This window comes from Abramis brama (genome assembly GCF_963993115.1).
Source record: "Abramis brama genome assembly, chromosome: 8".
In the NCBI taxonomy this organism is placed as follows: Eukaryota; Metazoa; Chordata; class Actinopteri; order Cypriniformes; family Leuciscidae; genus Abramis; species Abramis brama.
The window spans coordinates 29,651,343-29,678,725 of NC_139970.1; the positions used below are offsets into that span (position 1 = coordinate 29,651,343).

The following is a 27,383-nucleotide window of genomic DNA, read 5'->3' on the forward strand; positions in this document are numbered from 1 at the left end:
GACATTCAGCTTTGGTTACAGAAGTGCAAGCCAAATTTCACCTCATTCAGACCTTTAACCCTTAGGGTTCTAAGGTGTTTTTGGGGTCCTTGAGATGTTTTGACATGCCCTGTCATTTGTGCTTTTTTCAGTTGCTTATTAATATATTAATGGCAAAGGTGTCATTACACTATTCAGCACAAACATGGCTACCATAATATGTGAGCAACATGTATGTACATGTTTGTATTTTTGAGAGAATGTTTATGCATGGTTATTGAAAAAACAAAAAATCAGACCTGCCAACCTGTTTGCATTTTGCGTAGCGGATACGCATTTTGACCTCAAAGTACGCTGGTACGATTTGTCACTCTAAACTACGCAAAAACCTGGTGTCGCCTCTGTGCACGCGCAGTCCTCAAATCAAGCAACAGCAAAAGAAAAAGAGTTCGACCAATCATAGCGCTGGATTCATTCCCCAAATAGCAAGCGGGGATGATTGACAGATGCGTAATTCCTAACATTAAAAAGAGACTGAAAATCAATACCAATAAAGAATCCCCCTTTCACTCCCGCAGCCCGCTGTCTGACTGATTTCATAAGCGAGGACAGTACAGTTAGTCACGGTACTTCTGACTCCTGAAGGTAAACGGCCTGGGTTGGATGTGGAAAGTTGAAATATTGTATTGAGTTCTCTGGATTCGATGATCACATGGGAGTGATCGCATGGATTATCTTAATTATGAATACTCCGTTTTTCATGGCCCCTCAGATAAGAAGACCTCATTCAGCCATGCAAATTATAAAATGCTCAAGTAATGCGGAACAATAAATCTAAATAAATTTGAAATCGCTATGGCTTAGTGATTATGAAAGTGCTGTGATTTGTGGATTACTGATAAGCGCGAGTCTGGAGAAACAGGCGTTTATTTATTCATTCTCAGTGTTGAGAAACGTAGCCTGCATATGTTACATTATTGTATTAATAACTGAAGTACCTAATTATGTTACATATTTATTTTGTATGAAAACTAGCGCGTTAGTTACTTATGGATTAAAAAGTACCGTTGTATCAGTGCTGTGCGAGCTTTCTCTCATAAACGGACGCGCACGCAGAGAGAGAAGATAATTGTACAATGAAAATTGACAGGCTAAGTTTAAATTTTGTTCTTGCTTGTGTTTTTTTCTGTCAAAATGTCTGAAAGCATTTTGTATTATCCATCCGTGTTTTTAAAATTTGTTAAATGATGGACGTTTTACTGTTAATACAGCCCTCATTATATGTCGGATTCGTCTAACTTATACTTGATTTTCTTTTTAGAATAAGTGATTTGTTTTGCTATTATTGGACTCCTGTCTATTCATTGTTTTCTATAAATATGTTTGTATTGGCTAACATAAAAAGATATTTTACAGTTTATTTTTTCATTTTTCTTAAGTCTGTAAATGTCTGTAAATTTGTCGACCCCAGAGGGTTAAAAATTAAACCGGTTATGAACATGCCAAATCGAACGGGTCATTGTGATGATACGTGCTACAATGGATGCTTTAGTACCATACAGCATCACCATGCACCTGTTCAGAAAGATAAATGTTCAAGTTTATAATGTTTACTTTGTGTCCAATGTAGGCAGCTTTGAATTAGTTACTGTTTTAGCATGTATTCAAAACTAGACTTGTTGGTTCTCACAGCTGTGATGCGTCATGTCAAAATATGTGCCCAGTGCAGATAGATATGTTGGATGGGTTTATTATAGTGCTGAGCGGTATACCGAATACCAGTGTTTATTTTTGTTAATTTTTAATATACCGCAATACCGGTACGTCGCTTAAACAACGTTCAGAATGCGGCGCGACACTGTTTGAGAGGGTCCCTTTTCAGTGTTGCACTGTGGTGAGGTCACAGCTGTATGTGTTACTAAGCGTGACGGTGAAGATGTAAGTTATTAATTTATTTAAAAACCATGTACATTATCACGCTTATTACACAGCTACTTGCCACATAAGTAAATAATTAGACACGAAATATTGATCTGAGTTGAAATCTATATATAAAATCTTGTATTTTTGTAATTCAGTTTTTGCCATGAAGATAGCCATAGATGCTGATATGCATTTAATAAAACGATACTGAGTTGGTGGAGGTGCGAAGCGTGAAATAGGGGAGCATGCAAGATTGTTTGAAAAAAAGCTTTATTTTTGTAATTCTGCTAGTTGCCACTAGTATTGCATACATGCAACACCTTTAACCTGCAGTTCATATAGTGCTGATTTGAGCTGATGCAACTGATTCAATAAGAATAGGGATGCACCGAAATGAAAATTTTGGGCCAAAACTGAAAATTCTGGATGCACTTGGGTGAAAACCGAAAAATGACTGAATTTAAATTTAAATTATTATTGTTTGTGTAATTGTATTATTATTAGATTGTTTAATTAAATTGAATAATTTTACTGAATCTATCTGTACCGATATATTGGCAAAACCGATGAATCGGTCGACCTCTAGTCTTAGCTGTTACTTTGTGTATTTTAGCACATCTGAAATGCTGTATTGACCAATCAGCTACCAGTATTGTGACTGTGTTCTATATTATGGCATTATGATATAAGGCTGTCAAAATGGCTGATAAGCTAAATTCGAATTTCTTTCTTAAATATTAGCAAAATTCAAATTATATTCAAGTTAGAGGAAAAAAGTACTGTATTGTCTCCTATGCCCACAAGGGGGCGCAAACCAGCGCAGTAAGCAAATATAAACCAAATCAGGTATTGCATCTTTTATTGAAATCTTTTAAGTGACATTCACTTTTTAAAGTGCATTTACTTTTGAAACCATTGTTCTTAAATAAAATGTAATTTCCTTAATGTGCATGCAAGGAAAATTAGGTTACAATAGTGCATAAAACTGTAAGTGCATCAACACATGAACACAAAATAGCAAACTGCCATTCAGAAACAATCCACTTCTACTCACTACACACATTGTTCGTCAAAAACACCAGATGGTCAACTTGATCTGCAGCAAGTGCTGAACGCTTTTTGTTGACAATGTTTTCAGCTGATGAAAACACACGCTCAGCTCTGACCAATGTGCAAGGTATGGTCAAGTATGTAGTTGCACAGTTTTTGCCACCAACTGAGAGGGTTTTTGTCAGCAGGTAGCCTTTTAAAAATTAAGCCTTATTATGATATGAACATTGTCTTAATGTATTTTTGCAAATGGAAAGAAAAAAATTGTTATAATTGTATGGATGTCAACAACACACAGCTTCATAAAAAATGAAAACAAATGAATGAAAGTCACCTTGCATATGGTGTGTGTGTGTGTTCACAGGCTCTCTGATCTTTGTCTATTGGAAGGAGGATGTGTGGTGTAGAGTAACAGTGACTGAGCTCTTTCATAAAGAGCGTTTCCAGAGTGTGACCAAATGCCTTGCTTTAGAAGTCTCCCGTCTATCTGTTTACTTTCAGGACTATGGCTTCTCCAAGGGCTTCTCAATCCCAAGGTGAGAATTAAATGGTGTATGTTTAAGCACTGTAAAAAAAAAAAAAAAAAAAAAAAGAGGTTGTCATTAGGGCTGTTGCTATAACCACAATATTGTAATACTGCAACCCCCTACAATGCGAGTAAATCGCTCGCATATGCGAGTAAATTTCACTCTGGGTGACTAAATAATGTCTATCATTAGCCATTGGCTAATAAATTCCGTTGTGTGTGTTAGATGCCAAGTACAAGTTTAACATAGATATATTTATATATACATAGATTTAGATATACATAGATACTCGTTGAACACTGACTGAGCCCTTGAGAGTTTCGCTCTCTGTCAAGCGATCTGTACTAATATTTCAAATTCAGCTCAGCATACCTGTATTTACCGTAAATTCTTGGGTTTCTCTCACACACGCAAAGAGAGAGAGCGAGAGTATTACATACCACGCAAAATCGACGCGCTACATGTAAACCATATACTTGTTTGTATTTTCCTGTCAAAATTCCTGAGTTCATCTGGAATTATTCAGAAGATATGCCATTTTCTCTGAGAGTGGGCGGAACTAATGCGCAAATGGCAATCTCATTGGATGGCACTCATCCCTGTTTTAATTTCAGCAAATCAGTTCGAGCGAACGCCGACAACGTGATTAACATTCATGAACCCAGCAGCTCATGTGTTATATATTGTCATTATTAGTAGTAGGATTATTATCTTTTAATAATAACTATTATGAATTACTATTATCTATTTTTTTACAGAAACACTGAATGACCAACAATATCTTAAGCACCACCACCAGTCCTAAGTTCAGTTAAAATTACAAATATGCATGCATGCATGATTATCAAGTTTTAGTTCTAATCACTAAAGTTCTATCATTAAATAATGCTTGATTGACTGATTTTAAGAGTGTACATTTAGATATTTAAAAAGCTGTGTCATTTTACAAAGATAAGCTGATTTGGTGGAATATAAAATATTAAATAAAATATATTATATTATGTTATTTTATTTCAGTGAACATAACTGCCATTGCAAAACGGGCACATAAACAAACAAGATGAAATGTATAAAGAACTCCACAAAACACATCTGGATTATCATGCTCATAAATAATATTAGTGTGTTGGTTATGGCTATATAGGTTATTTTTAGATGCACTGATATGATGATTGCATAATGAATTAACAATTCATTAATCAAACCCAACACCACCATGTTTTAATAATTTGTTTCCTCATTTTAATTAAAGCGAACACACAATTAGGTTTAGTAAATCGTGCATGGCCACGTTGTAATAGTTTGTTCCCTTGTTTTAATAAAACGTTTAAAACCTTGTTTAATTACTTAAACAGCGTGGCCATAATTTACTAAAACCAGAGAACAAATTTAATTTATGGCCATGATTTAGCCTAAATGAGAGAACAAATTCTTAAATTCATGGGAAGGAAATCTTATTTCATAATGCAACCTGGTCACACTAAGGGCCTGTCCCAATACCTCCCCTTACCCTAGATTTCTGCCCTAACCCTTGTTTTTGCGCGTTCTCGTGTAGGGGTAGGGTGTCCCAATACTCTAAAGAGCAAGGGGTGTCCCAATACTCTAAAGAGCAAGGGGGAGTGCTATTCTCCCCTTAAAATCAACCCTCAAAACATAGTGCGGTCCGATGCAGGCTTAAAACGAAGTGGAAGATGAAATTACCCAGGATACCTTGCGGGCTCAGCAAGCCGGTAAAATTTTTTAAACAAGATTGCGGACACCGCTGGAAAGGAACAATTGAATTGTAAGTATATTTTCGCAAATAAGCATGTTAAAATTTCTAAATATGTTGGAATATGTTAGTTTGATGCACATCCAATGGACTGTAAAGTTCTGAACACTAATGTTAGAAAATATTTCACGAAGCTATCTATACGATGTTGATATCTGCCGAGTGCTTCGAGAGAGTCTGCCCATCAAATATACATCTTATCTGGGTAATTCATCTAATTTTATTTTCGATGTTGGCTTCCAATTATTATAAAAAGAAGACGTGAGGTAAAACTATTAAAAACTAGCCACGTTCGTCTAGTGCTTCATCTTTTTCTTCACTTCTCCCTAACGTTAAACCCAAACAGCACTGAGCACAATCAGTGATTGTTGTAAAATGCAGTGTCTGCTGATTATAAATTGCGGGAGGTGTTTGATTGTAAAAAGAGCTATTATAAGCACAATGATCCGCGCAAGAGACGTTGACCCTGTTCCCATGGCGGCGCGCGTTCGGAAACGGACTGCAACTAGACAAGCAAACTATACTTTGGGTTTCATGTGCGCGTCTAAACGATCAAATACAGACACAAATATGGCTAAATGACCGGTTTGGAGATTCACTTTAACACAGTTTATGTCTTAAATGGGAGTTAGTTGTGGAATAGTTGGGAGAAAATGTGTATTATTAGATCTGCATTCGGTCTTAAAGTGGCAGCGTCTAATAAACCTGCGAATGATTACACCTTTAATGTGAATAAAACAACTAAAGGCAAAGAGAAAAGCTCTTGAATGAATAACTTTAGCTTTAATGAGCATTAATCTATCTATAATAAACTATGCTGTGTTATTTTACATTTGAACTTTATTAGATTTCTAGCATATTATTATGGATACTTATATCCTGATCATAACTGGGATAGTTATGTGCATGTATATAATTTGCATATAGTGGTGTCCCATTTCATAGGGAAAGATCTTCAACTCCACTTCCCCTCGTTGAGGGGACATTTTACTTTCGAGGGCACTCAAAACCAAGTGGAAATTTTAAGGGGGGAGAAATGGGACAGGGCCTAAATGCATCTCTATAGCACGCATTGTGTTTATCGTGCAATTTATATGCGAAAATTAGTTTTTACGTTTTATGTGCATATGATACGCATGAGTAGGTTTAGTAGTGGTGTGGGGTACGTATGTATTATACATTTGGGTAGAATTAGTTTTGTGGGATGCGTGTGTATTACACGCAATAAAGTGCGTATCATATGCACGCGAAAACTGCGTGTATCATATGCATGTGAAAACTGCGTGTATCTCATGCACGCGAAAATTAGTTTTAAGATAAAGAGTGGGGTACAACACAATAGCTACCTTACATATTTATCGGATTTATTATCGTAGGCCTATAGCTCACCTTTTGCTGCACTTTCCTTGTGCTTTCTGCCAATGTGCCGCTTTAGATTCCAATATGAATCTTTGCTAACTTGCACTGTCTCTCCACACTCCAATTTCTTCTCCCTGCTCGTTCTTAACTTTGATTTTTACTGTGCATTTATGTATAAGGCTTGCAACTTCACTAAAACAATATTTGAACTCCATGACCTATTGCTCCATTCGTGCTTAGCTATTTTACAGACTGTCTCGAACTAGCAAATCACCAAAGTGCATTCTGTGTTGAGCGAGCGGCATGGAGCGGATTCTTCAGAAAGATGCTTTCTCCACTCCGCTCCGCTCACATGCTCTGTTTCCTACATGTGCGTTCCGTCTACACATGTGATGCTGATGTTGCGCGATGTTAATCATGTGGTGCCCGAGTGCATTTGACCAGCATAAAAACGGCATATGTCAGACTGATCGGCCGGTCGCCGGTCATGGCCGATCACGTGAAAATCGGCCAATTCCGGTCACCAACCGATCAATCGGTGCATCTCTAATATCCATATGCTTGAGTGAATACTGCGCTGACGGACATTGCTGAGACACAAAGATAAAGGTGTGCTAAGCCAAGTTTCTAACAGCACTTTGTGTTTTCTGTTCTTAAACCTGTCTCCCTCAACGAAACTTAAAGGAAGCGTGTCTCAAAAACATTTTGCTATCTGATAAGGTATCATCTTGGCTCACTCGGGGTACAGCTGCGCTTACCTGTCGTGAATGCAGTAATGGACAGCTTTCTTTCCTCATTTGACTGGTGTTTGGATTTCATGCGATTTTCTCATTGTGGTGGTGATATTATGATAACTCTGTTTCATGAATTTATTTGATTAAAAGTAATTCCATTTTGTAAGATAATTTTCATTAAGTAATTCCAAACTTCGCGAAGCAGACAACGACATTGTGATCAAATACAATAAACACGCTCCACCCATTGCATTTAATTATGACTGTGAGTTAGTGCTTGGGATTTATCATGGATTTATCATGGATTTACTGCATTTCCAGCCAGCAAAGCAACGTAGTAATATTCAAATAGTATTTTAATTTTTAGAATAATAATTACACAGCGAGTGTTCGTGCACACCTCTAGTTGCTGTGTCCAAGGAAAGTGAAATCTTTGGATTATCCTTTTAACGTTTAAGGGTATTTCCCATGAATGACGTCAGCGCCGGTCAATGGAGATTCGAGGATCGGAACTAACTGTTATACATAAAACAATAGCCTAACAAGCTTATTGTAAGGTTTATGTTCTGTTATGTGGACCCTTATTTTGACATTCTCTTGACAGTTCACTTCCTGTTTCAACGCTGTTTAGTTACATTGGTTACTGAATATGGCCTATTTTTTGTTCCTGCTGACCTCATTGTAACACTTAGGTAAATTCATTCACCACAACAGCCTTTTGTCGTCATTTTTAAAGGCTTAAAATCCTCTTTATTTGTTAGTTAGTTGTGTGCATTTCTGGATCTGGACCTGAATGTTGCTGTATCTTCAAATAGTGAATCTGCTCATGGCATTAGAGTTGACTGAGATTGATCTGTTTGCAAATCATGTTTTCTTTTTGTGTGTCTTAGTGATGGAGATTTAAGCTCGTTGAATGAGTGTCTGCGGAGACCTGATGCAGCTGCTCTGTTGGAAATAAATGGCTGGGCTCCTCTGGCCATCAAATGTTCCCTTCAAGATATTATTCCTTCAGACCTGGTAAGAGCTGTGGAGATGTATTTACTCTAACAACACAAGCAATTATTAGTGTTGTAATTGAGTGCACAAAATACATGTTAAAACAAGTTTTCTCACATTTCAACCAGAGGAAGTTATTCATATGGGTACTTAAAACTTCTGTTTCATATCTATTTCTGTTTTATGGATGCTATTAGAGAATATTAATTGTTTGAGCGTGGCTTGTCTCCAGGCACAATTGATAACTGAGAAGACATGGAAAAGTGATGTGTTGTTTGTGTTTTTATGTGTATCAGGTGAAAGGGTGGACTTCAGAGGCAAGTGACGAGATGAGAAGACTGCTAGGCTCTGAGGCTGTGGAGATGCAGGTGTTCGGTCAGGACGGAGACACCCTGTTAGTGGATATGAGGAAAACGGCGATGGTGTCTCTGCGGGAGCATCTGGTGTTCATGGAACTGGCCAGGTGTGTAATAGTCACATCTGGGGCTGTTAAATTCATCCTTACAGCACACTAAAGGTGGGAATTTTTAGGCACCTCACAATCCGATTCCGAGAGTCACAATCTTCTGTTGTGTATGTTTATTCTCTTATAAGACTTTTAATATATTGCACGAAAACTTAATTCGTGCTTGTCTGTTTCTTTTGGTCTATGACTCCCCCTTGTACTGTATAAAAGAGTGCAATAATTCATTATTTAATTATCATGACAGGACAAATGACAAGCAATAAACAAAGAGTGCGTTGAGTATCTGAATGTTTTCAAGTCAAGAGCAGTGAGTGATTTATTAATTTTTTCTTGGCTTTGCTGCTGTTTTATTATTACTTATGACATCTTAGGCAGCGGGAGATCTAATAGGCCACATCATAGACTGTTGGCCACGTTCACACTAATGTACAGCTCTATTTTGACACATCATATGATTGTCCTGTCTGTCTAATCCCTTAAGATGACTGTTTACATTTAATTCATAAAAGATTTTTGAGGTGCAAGTCCATAAACCGTTTACATGGAGTTGCACACAGTCGCACGCCGCAAGCACTCTTCGCAAAGTGCACGTGAGCATTTGAAAGCAACGGTTTGTCAGTAAGCGAGTTTCTTTTATTGAATATATAGACCTACTACATTTCAAACTGCAAATATTTCAACCGACAGCTGAGGCATTTAAGTGGCACCGAAATCTGTGTTTTGACTCGGTCCGGTTACATGGGTACCGGTTCCGTATCGGTACCCAACCCTATCTATAATATTTTTATCTAGAGCCAAAAGTCTATGCTTTTCCAGCACATGAAGAGCATTTCATAATAGACAATGTTAGAATTTGGAAAACTATTAAGAGATGGCAAGGAAAGACAAAAAATCTTTTAAATTACTTTTTGTTCTCATGATGAGTTATGATTATTAGATTATGTACATTGTTTGTTTTTAGTGTTTATTGCTTTGAGCAAAGTATAAAAATGGTCCATACTTTTCTTAAGAGGTAAACCCTGCAGCCCCAGTATGTTCAGTCCCAAGGCCTTCTATGTTCCATGCTGGTAGGTGTCTAAATAATCAAAAACAAATTAGCCTGTTAAAACATCTCATCTTACCTTTTTATACATACATTTTTATAAATACATTTACTTTTTTGATACATTTTTGGTAAAAAATCTTTGACATCACTGTATTGGCTCTGTGGGCCCAAGATTCTCATCTTTGACTATTTTGAGTGTTTAGGTTTTTTTATTTTCTTTTACAAAGTACTACAGCTGCTTCGATGGAAATGTATAACTGTTCCAAAACAGTATTGTCCGGACCTCCGCTGGGAAGGAAATATAGAGACCGGACATCTTGTAACTTTAATTGAATACCCCTGCTATACAATGAAGCCCACGATTGCCCTTTCCTTCAACCTTTTCGAACTTTATAGAAGATCAGAGTAGGGGTGGGCGATATGGCAAATTATCACGATTTTTTTCAGAAAAATTACGATTCACGATTTTATCACCATTCTTTTTCATGTTGGTTTAACTATTTTGCAAGTGACTGAGCATTACAGCCAAACTAATATCCCAATTTTAAAAGCCTTACAAGGAACAAAACAAGGAATTAAAACAAAGGAATTAAAACCTTACAAGGAATTAAAACAAAATATTAAATAAAAAAAGAATGGCAGACATTTAGGCCAAAGTGGCATAGATAAAAATGTTTTTCATTCTTTTCTTTGTTATTAAAAAATAAGAGCAAAGATAAACATTACACAACATAATATACAAATGAAGTAAACAGTGCTTTATTTTTTCAGCTACAGTAGGTGTTTTTAACAGTAGCATTCAAGAAAGAAATTAAATGAACAAATATAAAAATAAAACGCTACATAGACTTCATTGTATAAATTATACATTGATTCTTCTTAAAGCTTCTATTAAAGTTCTCAGAGCAGGGAGTGATTTTCTGTGTTTAGTTTTTTTATTAACATTTAAAGGGATAGTTTTCCCAAAAATGAAAATTATCATTTACTCTCAAGTTTTAAACCTGAATAAGTTTTTCTTCTGTTGAAAATAAAAGTTATTTTGAGGAATATGTCTAAACAAACAGTTGCTGGACCCCACAGACTTCCATAGTATATTTTCTTACTATGGAAGTTAATGGGGACCAGCAACTGTTTGGTTACCCACATACTGAAGCAGAAAACAAAATGACAATCTTATTTTGTGTTCAGCACAAGAAAGAATTTAATACAGGTTTGGAACGATATTAGAGGGAGTAAACGACAGACTTTTCATTATTGGGTGAACTTTCCCTTTAAGGACAAGCGGCAGCATGTTTACTATAGGCTACTGTCACTTTTAAGACCGGCACGCGAAGCATCTAATATACACGCACCAGATTTCCCCTCAAATGTTTGCTTTCACTTTAGAGACATAACCAACTGTGTTTACGTAAACCACATGTGTATTTGACAGTTTTAGTGCTATAAGATCCGAAAGATAACTTAGTCCAGTTATCAGGCACTGTTTGACAGGCTTTTTATTGCCTGTGAGCTACGGGTGAACGCATGTTAGGACAGCGCATCAGCCCGCGAATGAAATGTTTAACCGGCAATGCTTAAAGCACATGCAAATAATGAACTTTTGTGAATTGCAGTGTCCCGTGAGTGTAACTCGACTTCTGCGTTAACATCTGATGTGAATGTACATCACGTTGTGAGACTGAGACGCCAGAACTTAAACGGATCCACGATCAAAAACCGTGATATCGCACACCCCTAAATTGGAGGGTTTTTATGTCTGTGGAATTGGAAGCAAGCAGAATACATCTGTTTCTAGACGGCACTCAGTCCTCTGGCGAAATTTGGGTTAAAAGCGAATCGATTCTGTTGAAGAGAGAATTGTGCTGCATCTGAGAATTATTTTTTTCTCCCTCCCCTGCAGCACACATGCATTTCCTTCTTTGTCCTATCTAATCCTATCTAGATTTCATCTGCTATTATCAGTATATTGAACAATGAAATCTTTAACTGAGATCATTTTTGTCAGTCATGCATCACTTAGGGCGAGAGATGAAACAAAAATCTACTTTTCTTCAATGCAAAAAAGTAAAAAGTCTAATAAAATAAGAACAAATTGCAAACAACAATCCAAATGCTCTAATATTCTAATTTATGCTTCTCTCTCTAAATGATATATATATATATATAGCAAATTATAAATCTGTAGTAAATTGTTTTGTTAATAAATATAAAATAATGTAGTTTAAAAAGTGAGAAGATTTGAATCCCAGGAAACGCATGCCCTGATAAATGTATACCTTGAATAGTATTTTTGGCAAAGCATCGGCAAATAAAAAAAATGTAAATGCTAGTGAAAATGAGAAATGCCTGAATGTCCAAACAGAAAAAAAAAATGCTTATTGGTGAACCATTACACAAAGCTTTAATGAAATGTTTTCAAAAATAACACATTAACTTTGCCAACCCTAGTAAACGCAATTAGATTGTCACCTCTTTTTTGTTATAGTTTTGCTAATATTGTTAATATGAACAATGCTGATCTGAAACTTGTGTGTACAGATTCTACTCTCCTATAGTAGCTCCTGGCAGTGTGCCCCTGCTCTTCTACCCTCCAGTTCTCCCTAAAATCAATGTGGAGTTCAACGCTATGGTTGCTCATGTAAACTCACCGTCAGACTTCTATGTACAACAAGTGGGTGTAAAAACACACATTATTATAAATTCCTAATGAAATTAAATGAATGATTGAAAATGTGATTTACTCACCCTTGGTGTGAATGCAGGTTGAAAATATGGAGTACCTGCTGTTGCATTCAAAGCTTCAAGACTGTTACAGTCATCCTAATGCAGACCAGGAGTTCCAGATCTACTGCCCTTCTATCTCACAGGCCTGCGTCGCTAGCTATGACCAAGAATGGTGCAGGGTTCAGGTCACAGGTGTGTGTGTGTGTGTGTGTGTGTATACACCATATCAAACATATAAACATTCAGTAAAGGAAGACTGTCGCTCTGATAAAATGTATGAAGGTTAAGGCCTCTGTTTATCTCTCAGGTTTCCCTGGTGGTCGGATGGTCGAGGTTCGGTATGTGGATTTTGGCTACAGAAAGACTCTCTCCGTGAAAGATCTGAGACAGATAAAGGACGAGTTCTTTGCTTTGCCAGAAATGGTAAGATTTAGCCTGTAATTCTGGTTATGAGGGACAATACAGGTATGAAATTTTATACTTGTTTAAAGGGGGTTTAAATATGAATGAAACTTACTTGACAACTATGGTTCCCCAATATCCAAATGAATAGAATAGTCTTAAATAATAATTACTTGCCAGTGCATGGCAAGATTTCTTGTGATTGTGCTGCCTCTCATATGTACAAGTACTTTTCATATTCACATACTTTTCATTTTAATGCCATGGTAACAAACATACCTGAGAGTGCAAATATCCTGTATCTTAGGGTGTACTCACATTAGGCACTGTTGCCTTGTACCTTGTACCTTGTACCTTGTACCTGGTGCGTTTGTCCCCATTCCCTACTCCCCCTCTGGCCTGCACTTAACATTCCCGGCCGGAGCAAGCTTACTTAATTTACGATGAAACTGAAAGAAAACAGGAAGAAAAGCACTTTTGCTAATAGATTTTTCATTTATGGTGCGCAGCAATTTTCACTTGATTGTGCTGCATGTATCAGAAGATTAAAATATAAAATTGGTTACAGCTCTGACATTATGAATTATAAATTTAAGTAGCCTGCACTAGTCAATAAGGAAGATTATGCAGACACTCAATATCTGCAAGTATGAAAACGGATGTCACATAGGGCAAAATGTGTTAACATTTTAACCCTTTAGGCGCCAGAGGTTTTTTCCTAAAACGTTCAATTTTGACATCTTAATTTCAAAAGGCTATATCTTAAAAGTGATAAAAGATAGAGACTTTCTGTAAAATAGAGAAATATTAAGGATGACCCAAAGTTTATGTAGGGATTACATTTTCCCATCTAATTTGCATATTATGACATCATAAGGTGGCGGCCATCTTGGATTATAGAATTTTCATGAAAAGTCACATGTTTAAATGATAAAATGCAGCACTTCTTTCCCCCAAAATGTCCCTCACCTTCTGTAATGCTATATTGCACAATACTGAATGCTCAGGTAAATAGTAAGTTGTAAACTAACTGTGTAAATCATTACTAATAAATGGTAGAAACAAACCGAATGCATGTAGCGTTGGCCTTTTGCTGTAGAGATTTTCCATTTACTACATACAGTAGGCACTTTGATTCCATGTATGGGGCACATATATATTATTCATATGACACACAAAGCCGGCATTCCCATCAGCTTGCGATAGACTATGCATAATAGCCCCTCTGCCCCGTGTCACACCCTACTATTTTAACATAGTAGGATGTCCTGTTACTTTATCCTCTACAGCAGTGGTTCCCAAACCTGTCCTGCCGGCACCCCAACACTGCACGTTTTCTTTGACTCCCTAATCAAACACACCTGATTCAACTCATCAGCTCATTATCACATGGGTTAATGAGCTGATGAGTTGAATCAGGTGTGTTTGATTAGGGAGACAAAGAAAACGTGCAGTGTTGGGGTGCCGGCAGGACAGGTTTGGGAACCACTGCTCTACAGTAAAAGACCTAGGTGTTATACTAGACTGCAACCTGTCTTTTGAAAATCATATTTCATATGTTACAAGAACAGCCTTTTTCCACCTTAGAAACATTGCTAAGCTTCGTAACATGCTATCAGTTTCTGATGCAGAAAAATTAGTTCATGCATTCATGACCTCGAGACTAGATTACTGTAATGCTTTATTAGCCGGTTGTCCTGCATCCTCAATAAACAAGCTAGAGTTAGTCCAAAATGCCGCCGCTAGAGTTCTTACTAGATCAAGAAAATATGATCATATAACACCAATTTTATCATCACTACATTGGTTACCTATAAAGTTCCGTATTAATTACAAGGTATTGCTACTGACTTATAAAGCCCTAAACGGTTTAGCTCCAGTCTATTTAACGGATCTTCTATCGCCCTATAATCCATCGCGCTCTTTAAGATCACTAAATTCGAGGCTTTTGGTCATACCTAGGATATCCAGATCCACCAAAGGAGGGAGAGCATTTTCACATTTAGCTCCAAAACTCTGGAATAGTCTTCCTGATACTGTTCGTTGCTCAGACTCGCTCTCCCAGTTTAAAACTAGATTAAAGACGCATCTCTTCAGCCAGGCATTCATATAATACTTTTAATCTTACAGTTAAATCCAACCTCTAGTTCATAAACGCCAGAGGAGAACTGGCCCCCGACTGAGCCTGGGTTCTCCCAAGGTTTTTTTTTTCTCCATTAGGTCACCTGATGGAGTTTTTCGGTTCCTTGCCACTGTTGCCTTTGGCTTGCTCAGTTGGGGATATTTGGGATATTTAATTTAATTAATCAATCAACAATACTATTGATCAGCATTACCAAACGTGGACATTTTCCACTAGAAACAAGCATTGATGTATTATTTTAATTTAATACTGTGAAGCTGCTTTGATACAATCTGTATTGTGAAAAGCGCTATATAAATAAACTTGAAAACTTGACACCGCCTCTGCTCCTGTTACGAGCAGTGCGGGCGCGGCCAGATCTGCCTCGCGCGCGCGCCGAGTGTGCACAGCTCGGACTACTGTCATTGTCATTGCCCCCTAACTGTCCTATGAATACTTCGACCTCGTCTAACATACCCAGTGGCATTAGACAAGGTCTCCACCACAATACTGTCGCCACGATTGCGGAGAGGCACACGGTCAGAAGACAAAGCTGGCTAGCGCGGTAAAAATCGGTAAAAAATCTCCCACCTCGTTTCCCACAACACTAACACGTCTGCTAACTTCGCGATGAACACTCGACCCCGGGAAACATTGTTCCCACCACTGACATTGGGCAAAGGATTCACCGTTTGTGCTTGGTGTAGGGCTACTTTCACTTTCAGAATCACCGTCATCTTCTGAAGGCAGATATTCCCCAACTAGGGTCCGCGAATAGAAGACCCAACACTTCATTGCGGGAAAGCTTTATTGATGCCATTAGATAATAATAATAATCTAATGCAAATACTCGCTGACATTGACAATATTGCTCTGATAAAATGGCTCACTCGCACACTAGCTCCGCTTTTGTTCGCACTGATTCAATGCGCTCTAGCTCGAAGATTTTGTATAGAAGCATGACTTTTTTTTGAGTCGGGGATGAAGTATGACATGTCTGCAATCTAGTGGAGGGGAGGTCGAATGAAATTTGACGCCCTATTTGAAAAAAAAAAACATTTTATTCAGTGCCGCATCTTGTCGAGTAAACTCGACCGTGGCGCCTAGAGGGTTAAGAAGAACGCTATGCAAACATACTATTTTTATATTATTTGAAACCGCTACAGCAGCGGGGAAGATGCATGGACATTAATCTGCGTTGTTTTAACGTTATGTTTAGTTTTTACCTAAACCTACCCTGTAATACAAATATGGACATGTCCACATTCAAGCATTTCTTACAATGGGCTTAAACAGCTCACAAACAACTGACTGTCATGACCTAAAAATATGATTTTCATTTGCAACAATAAACGTTCATGATTTGGACACTGCTCTCATGTCTCTATGCAGGTGAGGATCTCTTCAGTTCAGAATAAAGAGGGACTACAAGTTTTTATGAAATGTAGTGGAGTAAAAAGTATGATATTATGCTTTGGAATGTAGTGAAATAAAAGTTAAAGTTTCCAAAAATATACTTGTACAGATATTTGAAAAATGTACTTAAGTACAGTAACAAAGTAAAAATACTTTGTTACTGTCCACCACTGCTAAATATTGAAAATCCAGATCATGCATGCTCCAGTTTTTTCCGTTAAAGGACCCAAGTAGATTATATATCGGCTGTTCCTCAATCTTTCCTCACCGATACTCTACTCTGACACCCTACTGCAAATGATTCTGTCAATTTTAAATCTATGAAACTAATCCTTCAAGTGTGTAAATTTAATCATTTCATTCCCCTTGAATTCTGTTTGTTTCATTTTGATTTTGTCAACATAAAAATTAAATTCAATATTTAAAATCAAATGTGCAGTGAAAATTACCCTGCAGCACCAGATAGCATCCCACTAGTAAGAATGATCCTGTCAAAGCAGGTCTTATGCCTGGTTCAGATTACACGATTTTTTTGTCTGTTACGATAGTCACTGTGTCAGATTACACGATTTTGACTCCTAAAAATCTTGTCATGTCGTGGACAAGAAACATGTCAGACTACACGTTGTTTTCCGACCAGTCATCGCGAGCCGTCTCACACACTCATTCACTCGGACATACACGCACATACACACTCACTCACTGTCGCCCACTATGACACACTATACGAGATGAAACGATCGAATCTTGCGTCCCGACGCCCGTTGTCGTTTGCGAATCCCCACGACACCCTACATCAAACGGATCGTGCCAAAATCGGGCTAAAATCGTGTAATCTGAACCAGGCATTACAAGCACACTTCAATCATCGGCATGAGACCTCTGATAAATAACCAACTTAAGGAAGCCTATCTGTCCATCTATTTTCAGGCCTTGTGGTGCAGTCTGAATGATGTGGTCAGTTTGCAGAAAACATGGAGTGATGAAGCCTGTGATATGTTTAAGGAACTTGTGGAGCATAAACTTATCACTGTTGTGCCAAAACGTAACTTTACACCTACAGACATAAACACAAGGGGTGTAACGGTTCAAATTACAAAAGGTTTGGTTTTTATTTCTTAGGTTCATGGTTTCGGTACGGTTCGGTAAGTGCTATGTTTAGGGAAAAAGGACTACTGTCAAATAGAAATGAAGAAATAATGAACAAATAATCGAACTACAAGCAATAGTTAATAGTTAGTCAATAGTTAGTCCACTACATATACACATACACTGATACTGATACACATGTTGTCTTTCTTGACTGTTTACAATATTTTTGTGAATTTGTCCATTCAAGCACATACCTTGAAATAGAACTCAATATTTGCACACTGTCTGAGACGCGACTTTCTGTGTGTGTGCGCTTCGGATGATTGCACACACAAATCTTCTCACAATGTGCGCAAGTTCTTTCACCTCTACTTCCACTTGAATGTTTAAATGAGTTTAGTTTAAACACAGATAGCTATGTGTGCTGTTCAGGTCTCACCTGCGCTCACGTGTTATCAACACCTGGGTGATGACGGCATAAACGACTGGTCATATTAGAGCATATGGCACTCCTATTGAACTAAGTTTACAGGAAGATAGAATGTGTATTCATCGACAGAAACCTACATTATCCTAACTCAACAAACCATATTATAGATGCGTCTGTGTCGTCAGATTTGAGAAACCGCGGTGCAAGTGAGTGCCGAACCTGAACCGTGGGTGGAAAACTTTAAGTTTATTTATTTATTTTATATATATTTAAACAGAGAACCGTTACACCCTTTATAAACACACACAGACATCTGAGTCTGAGATGCATCAATGCTTTTAAGCAAGTTTAATGTTTACATTTCTGTAGTTTTTTATATAAATTTTCCATAATGAGATGTAATGTGTAATGTTCCGTAATGTGGTATACTGTACATTTTTGCTTGTCACTCACGTTAATTCAGAGTCCAACACTAGACCTGTGCCTGTGTGTCTGTATGAGATTGGGGACGATTTTCCAGGAACCAGTATTGAGGACATACTGGTCAGAAGTGGCCTTGCTGTTTCCAGTAAACAGTAAGTTGTAAAAAGACCAAAGAAACATCTGGACCATCTTTCTGTTTTTCTTTCTTTCTGTTTTTTTTTTTCTTTCTGTCCCTTTTTCTTTTTTCCCCACTTGCTCGCTCATTCAAGCTAAGCTGTAAAATTCATTCTTTTCCATGTTCATTTTCTCCTGCTTTATCAGGATCCAGGTTAAAGACACCCAGCCCTTGGAGACGACCGTTTGGGACCCTCCATTTGAAGAGGAAGTTCGGTCTGTTGTGCCGACTCCCCCTCCTGCTTCTGAAGAGCTGAAGCCCAGCCTGAGTCTGCCTACCTGTCTCAAAGACATCAGAGTTCGTGTGACGCATGTCACCTCCCCTGGAAACATCTTTGTGCAGCTGCTGCAGTTTGACAGCCAGCTGAAGAGGTGCCCGATTTCCTCAGTCCATATTCTATAGTCATCAGATGCATTTGAAGTTGTAACACTGCCATTTTGCTCGCAATGTTTGCAGAATCCACGACACGCTGAAGAGTCTCTTCTCTAAGTCTGAGCCGCAGGAGATGCACTGGGAAGCAGAGATGTTCTGTGCTGCTAATAACACTGGGGTTTGGGAAAGAGGAAAAGTGTGCAGCGTGTCCATTAGTGGTGTTGCAGAGGTATTCGTGCACACACTTATTGAATAAATTGGAAAGAGTGGGAATCTGCTGTTTAATTAAACTGGTGTGTGTTTATAGGTTTTGCGTTGTGACTTTGGTAATAAAGTGAATCTCCATGTGAACAATCTCAGACCCCTCTGTGCGGATCTGATTGGATCTTTCCTACTGGAATGTAACCTCAGTGGTATAAGGTAAATTATATTTTTCCCATAGTTGTGCATATACAGTTGCAGTCATAAGTTTACTTGCACTTTGCAGAAAAAATAATTGCTGATAGAGTAAATTGTACCCATTTTCTCTTCAGGGAATCATGGAAGTATCATATTTAGCTTCTAAAGGGCAGTATTAAATAGAAAAATAAGATCTTTAAACAAAATAAGCTGGGTTTTGTAATAGTTGTTTGAGTCCCTCAATTGTTCTTAGTGAGAAAAGATGCATCTCAAAACCATACAATCACTGTTGGAGGGTTCAAATATGCAGAAGATGCTGGAAAACCAATGAATTTGCAGGACCTGGAGGATTTTTGCAGAGACTCTATCACAAAACAAACAACTTTTTCATTGATCATTTGGCATATGTAACAGGGAAATATATATATTTTTAATTCAGCAATTTATGTTCTCTTCCTCTTCTAACTCTCAGGCCAGCTGGTGGTCGCTCTACGTGGACAGCCACAGCGTGTGACTTTATCTCTCTCTACTTGACCGGTGCCATGGCTGTAATGAACATAAAGGTTAGAATGAATGTAAAGAAATGAAAAAAACATAGAAGTTAACTCTATTACAGCCAGTTCCTGTCTCTGATTCTGTGTGTGTAATTTCCCTCTCAGGAGCCAACCGCCAGCCCAGTGCTTGTGTCTCTGTTCTGTTCAAACCGGGCCGGTCAAAACGTCAATTTTGCTGATTTTCTCATTAGTGAAGGGCTTGCACTAAAGGAGAGAAAGTAAGAAAAATGTCACTGAAGGAAATTAGTAATTCAGACGAACATTGTCAAGCCCTGCATATACTGAAGTAAACTGTTCCTAGGGCTGCTTCCACATCTGAGACGGTCTTTTCAGAGGAGTGTGTGTTGAGTGAGGAGGTTCCTGAGCCACAGAGAATAGTGAGTCCATCTCAGACTCCGCCCACACCCACCCCTCGCTTTAGCCCACCACCAGAGAGAGTGCGGACACGCTCTTACCCCCCTCCAGAGCTGCCTCCCTGCGGAAATGCGCTCATGAGCATCTCAGCCATCTCTGAACAAGGTGTCATTTACGCAATGACACACCAAGCAGGTGTGTGCAGTTTTTATTGGTAGCTAAAACAAATACAACTTTTCAGCATCTCTCTCAGCCTTACATTTTATGTAAATGACTTCTGTTATGATTTGCTATCCTGATATTTGTAATGAGATTTGCATGTAATGCCTTTTTACCTGCGTGTTCTCTGAGTAGCCTATCAAATCTTTTGTTGTGTTGCCGTTATAAAAATTTGACTGTGCACCAGTTTCACTCAATGAGTTTGGGGTGCAAAATATGCACGGGGAAAGGAAGGGTTAGCTTCATGCGACAGAAAAATGTCAAAACAAAAAATATCAGACTTTTTCAAATAGTCCTCATCTCTGTTGAACAATTTGTAGGGCTTTGTAACTTTTAATGTTGCTTTTAATATGTTTGTTCCTTTTAATAAACAAATTCTCAGCTTTCAAATTCTGCCAATTTTACCTCGAAATACAAACAATAAATATGGTTTTTGTGCTCTTTAATGCGGCGTGACCGATCACTGTAGCGCTTCAGTTTAAGCGGCATGTGAACCGATCATCTCTTCTGCTTTACTACTAGTTATAAGATGAAATAAGCATGAATGAACACCAGAAGGTATGTTAAAAGAAACGCTACAACTTTCTGAAATGTATTGTCTTATGTAATTGCGTAATCTGTGTTACAAATGGGGAAAGACCTCAATAAAACAGTTTGTAAACTGTCACATACCATTACATTTGCCTCAGAAGAGCCATTCAATGTCCATAAACTTGTTAGTCAGCTAGAAAAAAAAGAACTCTAGAGAGGAGCATTTTGCTAAATGTATGCACTATATTACATGTTCATTCAAATTTTACTTAACCCGTTGTCTACATGATGAGAAGGAAAAGGAGCTAAAAATAAAATACAACACTGCCTATATGATTGCATGTGTAGAGCTACCATTCACCAAATTTACCTCTCACATGGACTGTGGACTGGATGTGTGCAAAGACATATGTGACAACATTTATAGGATGCATTGAGGTGGCGGCCAAACTACACAGAACAGCCGAGTGATGTGACACCCAATTATGGGTGTGTTCACACTAGTTCAGTTAGTTTGGTCCGGACTAAACGTTTACATGTCTTTGGTCTGTGTTGCGTTTATATTTCATTCAAACCACACCAGAGTTCGTCTCGGTTCGCTTATTTGGTGGTGCGCACCAGGGTTCAGATGGCAGCACTAACAGAGCAAGTAAACTAGGGTCTGTTTTAATTGAAACACATGGTGTGCGAACACACCTTATGACAATTCTCAAGTTGAAAAAGATGACCATGGTCATATGTTGTTTCTCATTATATGTCCTCTCCCAGTACTAATTTTTCTTTTTTCTGCTGTTTAGTGTGCGAGTTTGATCGCTTGCGGGAGCGGCTGCAACAGCACATTAAAACTCTCCCGAGACAGAAGAACTACAACTGGAAAGGAGTTTTGGGCTGTGCTGTCATGGGAACCGACATGTTCTGGTACAGAGGTCAGGTGCAGGAGGTCATTGGAGGACACGTGAAGGTCAGTGTGCTTTCGTTGCATTACATTACTTCTGTGTGAAAGTGAATTTATTTATAAATCCCAAATTCTCTGATCAAATATAATTGGCTTAACAATATGGGTTGTATTGTTTTGTTACCAGTTTGTGATGTAATTGTTACAGGTCCGATATGTGGATCAGGGACTTGTGGAGAGCATCCCGGTTTGTCACGTGTACCCAGTGGTTCTCTGTGAGGATGTGCCGCAGCTCTGTGTGCCTTGTCAGATAAATGGAGTCATACCGGTACGTGAGTGGTAATTTGAATTTGATCACTTGGAATGTAAACTGGGCAATGTGATCATCTGCAGCAGTGCATCCTTTAAACCAGGGATTTCCCACAAAAAAAATAAAAAAAATAATAATACACCTTTTTGACCTAAAAATATTTACTTCAGGTACCACGAGTTTTAAAATTAGTATTTCAATAATTAAACACATTTACGGTTCTTGGCAGTTAATGGTCACGTGTTGTTTTTATTCAACTTTTATAATAATTTAAAAAAGTATTTTTTTTTTTTACATTGATTTTTATTTATTAGTTTTTAACCAACTCACAAACCCCAGGAAACCCTTTTTTAACCTCTTAACTGTGAGATTTCTACAATTATTTTGTGTATGATCATATTTCATCCCATAAACAATATAAATAAAATGTACGACATAAAATGTAATTTTGCATAAAGAAAATAAAGCATATTTTAGAACCATTTAAAGTGGGTTTGCAATCTGACATTATTTTTATAAATATTCTCACAAAATAAAAAAATATATAAATCCTATAAACAGGATGTGTTTTATGTATTATACAAATATTTGTATAGTTCATTAGTTCATTCATTTATGTAAAATTCAAAGTAATTCTTTGAATGTGATTTAAGTATCAGTCTTTAACTGTTACAGATCGGGAAGGGATGGCAGTGGGATGCTGTGGTGCTTATGAAGGAGTTGCTACTTGGGCGTTCAGTCAATGTCTACATTATGGTAAAGTAAATTTGCATGTACTTATTTACATCTACACCACTTCATGAATCAGCAGGAACTGTATTAATCACTTCAGGTCAAATCATCATGTGTTGACAAGCAGTCAGCTCTCTCCCAGTAAACCTGTTGTTTTGTAGGAACACCCAGAGGATCCATCTGACTGTGTTACGGTAGAGATAATGGTGGATGGCATGGCTCTTAGCAAGATCATGGTGCACCACCAATATGCCACTTTTGACCCTGCCATCAGCAGCCAAGAGGTCTGATCAGTGGAGATTAGCGGGAGGGGGTTTGTTTTGTTTGTGTGAGGTGTAGATATTGACACTGTTTCTTTCCAGGATTATGTGGTTAAGCCTCCTGCCCTTGATTTGGATGACTGGGATCTAAACACAGAGGTAGAAGTTTCATTTCTGTTGACGTTGTACAATTCCTCAATGTCTGGTGAAATAAATTTCATAGCAATCACTCAGTTTGCTTACTAAAATTTCAGAGCTGGTTTAGTAGCAGGGTGTTGTGTTTTTAGGGATTGGAGGAGCCCCAGCCTGTTTTAGGGGTCTATAAAGAACTCCAGATTCCTAAAGAAAGAAAACATTTCCCCGCCAGGGTCAAGCATATCCGCACCCCTAATGAGGTATGTGAGCTGATGGGTCAGTGTTCAAACCTTCCGTCACATGTTTATTATCTGGCCTTGTTCATCAGACATTCATGTAGAAAAATACACCTTATGAATTTGTAGTCTCAAAGAGTTGGTCTTAAATTTGAAGTGCAGCACCAGTATTAGAAGAACCAGTAACATTAGAGAAAATTCACTGGCAAAAATTGTCCTGCACAGCTTACATAGAGGTAGCTTTCTGATTTTAACGAGGCAAATCTGTGACCAACTTGAACCTGTTGTGAAATTAGCATGGGAAAATCTTTCACCCTCACATGAAATTCCAGATCGAATAGATTCCTATTGAGCTGCAGTACGGCTGTAAATATGACTGCTCATTTACAGTCACTTACTGTACATTGCTTTCATTGAATCTGATGTGTGCTTGCAGGTGTTCCTGTGTGTGTTGGAAAAGACTCTGAGAAAACTGGAGCAGGGAGAGAGTTTGGAGGAAGCTCTCCAGCGTGTGAATGAGAGTGTTGGAAACCTGAGCCTGCTGACAGACTTCCCCATTGGTGCTTATGTTTGATCACATTGATATGAACCATAACCAATTGACAAAGACCTCAGTGGTACTGTGTGTGTTTGCATACATGCCTTTTGTATAAGTTTATTTAAGAAACTAAAATCTGAGACCATACGTTTTTCATTCCTCGCCTGTGGCCCGTTAGAATAGGCTCCAGCAGAAAACAAGCGATTTGTTGAATGGATGTTCTTCATTGTGTGTTTGTGTGCAGAGTGTCCCTGTCTTGCCGAATACAGTGATGGTAAATATTATCGTGCGAAGCTACTGGGCTTTTCTGAAGTCACTCCCTCTCTCAAGCTCCTTGTGAGACATGTGGATTTTGGCTCGGATGACATTTTACCAGTAAACAAGTAAGACTGTAGATTATACAACTATTGGCATTGCAAAACTTTGTGTAGGCCATTTTTGTAATTGCATTAAGGCCTCGTTCTTGTTTAAATTCTTTTATAGGTTTTTCACTCTTAAAAATGTAATTTTAGTAAATTTAGCTATTTTTGTTTTGTCTTGTTAAATCATTGTCAGCTTGAGGCCCCCTAAAGGGTCCTAGCCCCCAGTTGAGAACCACTGCATTAAAATAACTAATTTATTACAACCCTATTCAAAATCAAATAACATTCAAAAAACATATGCATGTGTGTTGTCACTGCAGATTGCGGCAGCTCCCTGCATCCCTCCATCATTATCCCTGTGCAGCTGTTTACGTCAAGTTAGCAGGCTTCAAACCAGCAAACGTGAGCTTGGAGATGGAGCGGATACCTTATCGGCCTGAGTGGACTATGAAAGCCATGCTGGAGATGATCGACCTGTTGAACGGAGAGCTCACTGCGGTGGTCACTGTACGCCTTATTCATAGTTGCAGAAATGTGTCCCCTTTTACACCTGGCATAACATGCATTTTTGGTGACTGGATCATGATCTGATCGCTCTTGACCACGTTTAAATGTTGGAGTTCACATTCAATGGAGGTGTAAATGAAAAGCTAAAGTTGAATTTAACTTGAGACATTTTAATGCAACTGTGTATTCTCATACTAATCAGAGACAACCAAAGGTGTAAAAGGGAACAGAATTTTCATACAACATTAAGGCTGTTTACAACCTGGTATTAAGATGCGTTTTGGTCAATTGGAAAGCAGTTGCATGAATGTGTAAATCTATCCAAATGTGCAATTCAGGCAGCGGAACCACAGCTGACTGTGTTGCTGTATAATGCGGATGGAACACTTGTCCACACACGTCTGGTGGAGAGAGGCCTTGCTGATTATGAATAAAGGTAAGTGAGATTAAATAAATTAAAAATAAATAAATTTTTGTCTAAACATTTGTGTATCTGTCATGTTTTATTTTCAGTTTCTGTAGGTTGTGGCAGTGACACTGAGGATCGTCAGCATTCATAGCTTTTGAAGGCAAAACTTTTTATGTTGGTGTAGTAGTTTCATTTTATGATTAAGCATTTTATGTTTATGTTTAAGGGTTTATGCTACTTTATTTGTGCAGTTGTTAATATATTTGGCCAGTTTTATGTTTGTGCAGCTATGCTTAATTTTATGTTAAATATTTTTATTAAAATTTAAGGCTGCTTCAAAGTAGCAGAAAGATTTTGTTGATGTTTAAGATATCTGTTCAGCAGAGCTGAATAAAAACTCTTATTGACTTGTTGTGTTGTCTTGTTGTGACTTATTGGCTCACAAGTGTTTGTACAAAATCATAACTGACAATTTTTGCTAATTTTGTAAATCCTTGCACATCATTTGTGGTCAACAAATGACTAAATTGACCTGTTGATACACTTTTATCTTAAAGGGGGGGTACAATGGTGTTTCATGTATTCAGAGTTGTTTACAGTGTTAAAGAGATGGATTCTCATGCTAAACATGGACAAAGTTTTAAAAAAATATTTTGGACGAATAACGGAGAATTTCTGTGCCGAAAATCTTACTTCCGGGTTGGTACAAGTTTCGGATGTTTTTTTTCGATCGTGGATCTAATGACGTAGACGAGAGTGGAACTCCTTATATGAGCATTTCTCTCGGAAAAGCGCGCCCGCGCACACGTCGACCAGAGGAGAGCGAGACCGCGCACATCAACGCGCTTCAACAGGAAATCATCGGCAGCGCTGCATAGGATTTGTTCAAGAATGTCTCCAAAGTGTGTTTTTGGATGTGAGGGAAAGCTTACCGTGTTCAGCTTCCCAAAGAACCCAGCGTTACAGGAACAGTGGATGCAGTTTGTTTTTCCGGGGCAGCAACGGAGTGTAGCAAGTGCGGTTGTGTGTTCTGGTCATTTCAGTGACGAACGTTTTATTAACAAGGCCCAGGTCGACGCTGGATTTGCACATCGTTTGCTATTATAACGTGGAGCGGTCCCAGTGATAAAAGACCCCATTCATGCAAGTACAACTGGATTTCTGTCTTTTGCTGGAAATCAGCACATAGTGAATATATGTTGACTCTATAGCTCCGCCCACGGCACGCCTCCAGGAGCTCGGCTTTTTCCGGAGAGAATCGGAAAGCTGTATTTTTCTTTTATAAATATGATAAAACTAAAGACTTTTTGGAGATATGAAGGATGCACTACTACTCTATAGGTACTCAAGATTAACATGAGATTAGGTGAAACTGTGTATGTTATGTACCCTTTAAGACTTTAAGACATCTTTGATGCACTTTTATCCTGAAGAAATTTTGACTTTACGTTATCTTAAATCATTGTCCTTTAAAGGTACACTGTAACTGTTTCTTCAAAATTAACAAGACTTGAAATTAATACATCAATCCTTCCAAAATGTGTTTTTGTCTTACCCTGATTCATCCCTAGCGGGATGGTTTTTGTGGGAAATTGTTTACATAAGACTCTTGTCTGTGAGTGTCTTGTCATATCTGTAAATGGAGAAAAGTTGTTCCAGCTACGTTGATGCATGTATGGTGTGGGAGTAGCCTAGTTTAATTGTAACAAGCGATAAAGGTTGACATGGAGCAACTAAATCGCAAACCTCCAGGGAGTCACCCATTTTAAAATAAAAGGCGACCAGAGAAGAGCCGGCTTGCAAAAAGAACATGACAGAGCTCTTAATAAAGGTTTGAAAAAATTGCTTTGGTTTGGGAAATTTTGTAAAAGTGAAGTGCTGTTTTTATCACTCAACAGGGGAGTAAGGTATTTTATTGAACAGATAAATTGTCATA

At 38.0% G+C, this 27,383-nt stretch overlaps 1 protein-coding gene across 1 annotated transcript in view; it reads left to right on the forward strand.

Annotated features, from left to right (window-relative positions):
* rnf17 (ring finger protein 17) overlaps positions 1 to 25,859 on the forward strand; it is a 43,797-nt gene extending 17,938 nt beyond the window's left edge. Inside the window, exons 13-37 of the mRNA XM_084122691.1 lie at positions 3,317 to 3,488; positions 8,234 to 8,360; positions 8,636 to 8,802; positions 12,389 to 12,521; positions 12,613 to 12,766; positions 12,882 to 12,997; positions 17,445 to 17,559; positions 18,500 to 18,611; positions 18,781 to 19,005; positions 19,091 to 19,235; positions 19,314 to 19,426; positions 19,878 to 19,968; positions 20,065 to 20,177; positions 20,261 to 20,508; positions 21,861 to 22,024; positions 22,167 to 22,286; positions 22,944 to 23,024; positions 23,162 to 23,284; positions 23,363 to 23,419; positions 23,548 to 23,655; positions 24,068 to 24,191; positions 24,414 to 24,552; positions 24,852 to 25,038; positions 25,377 to 25,474; positions 25,552 to 25,859. Coding sequence (XP_083978817.1) covers positions 3,317 to 3,488; positions 8,234 to 8,360; positions 8,636 to 8,802; positions 12,389 to 12,521; positions 12,613 to 12,766; positions 12,882 to 12,997; positions 17,445 to 17,559; positions 18,500 to 18,611; positions 18,781 to 19,005; positions 19,091 to 19,235; positions 19,314 to 19,426; positions 19,878 to 19,968; positions 20,065 to 20,177; positions 20,261 to 20,508; positions 21,861 to 22,024; positions 22,167 to 22,286; positions 22,944 to 23,024; positions 23,162 to 23,284; positions 23,363 to 23,419; positions 23,548 to 23,655; positions 24,068 to 24,191; positions 24,414 to 24,552; positions 24,852 to 25,038; positions 25,377 to 25,472 — 3,230 coding nt within the window. The 3' untranslated portion in view covers positions 25,473 to 25,474; positions 25,552 to 25,859. The remainder of the gene's footprint in view (positions 1 to 3,316; positions 3,489 to 8,233; positions 8,361 to 8,635; positions 8,803 to 12,388; positions 12,522 to 12,612; positions 12,767 to 12,881; positions 12,998 to 17,444; positions 17,560 to 18,499; positions 18,612 to 18,780; positions 19,006 to 19,090; positions 19,236 to 19,313; positions 19,427 to 19,877; positions 19,969 to 20,064; positions 20,178 to 20,260; positions 20,509 to 21,860; positions 22,025 to 22,166; positions 22,287 to 22,943; positions 23,025 to 23,161; positions 23,285 to 23,362; positions 23,420 to 23,547; positions 23,656 to 24,067; positions 24,192 to 24,413; positions 24,553 to 24,851; positions 25,039 to 25,376; positions 25,475 to 25,551) is intronic.
* Positions 25,860 to 27,383: the final 1,524 nt, after the last annotated feature.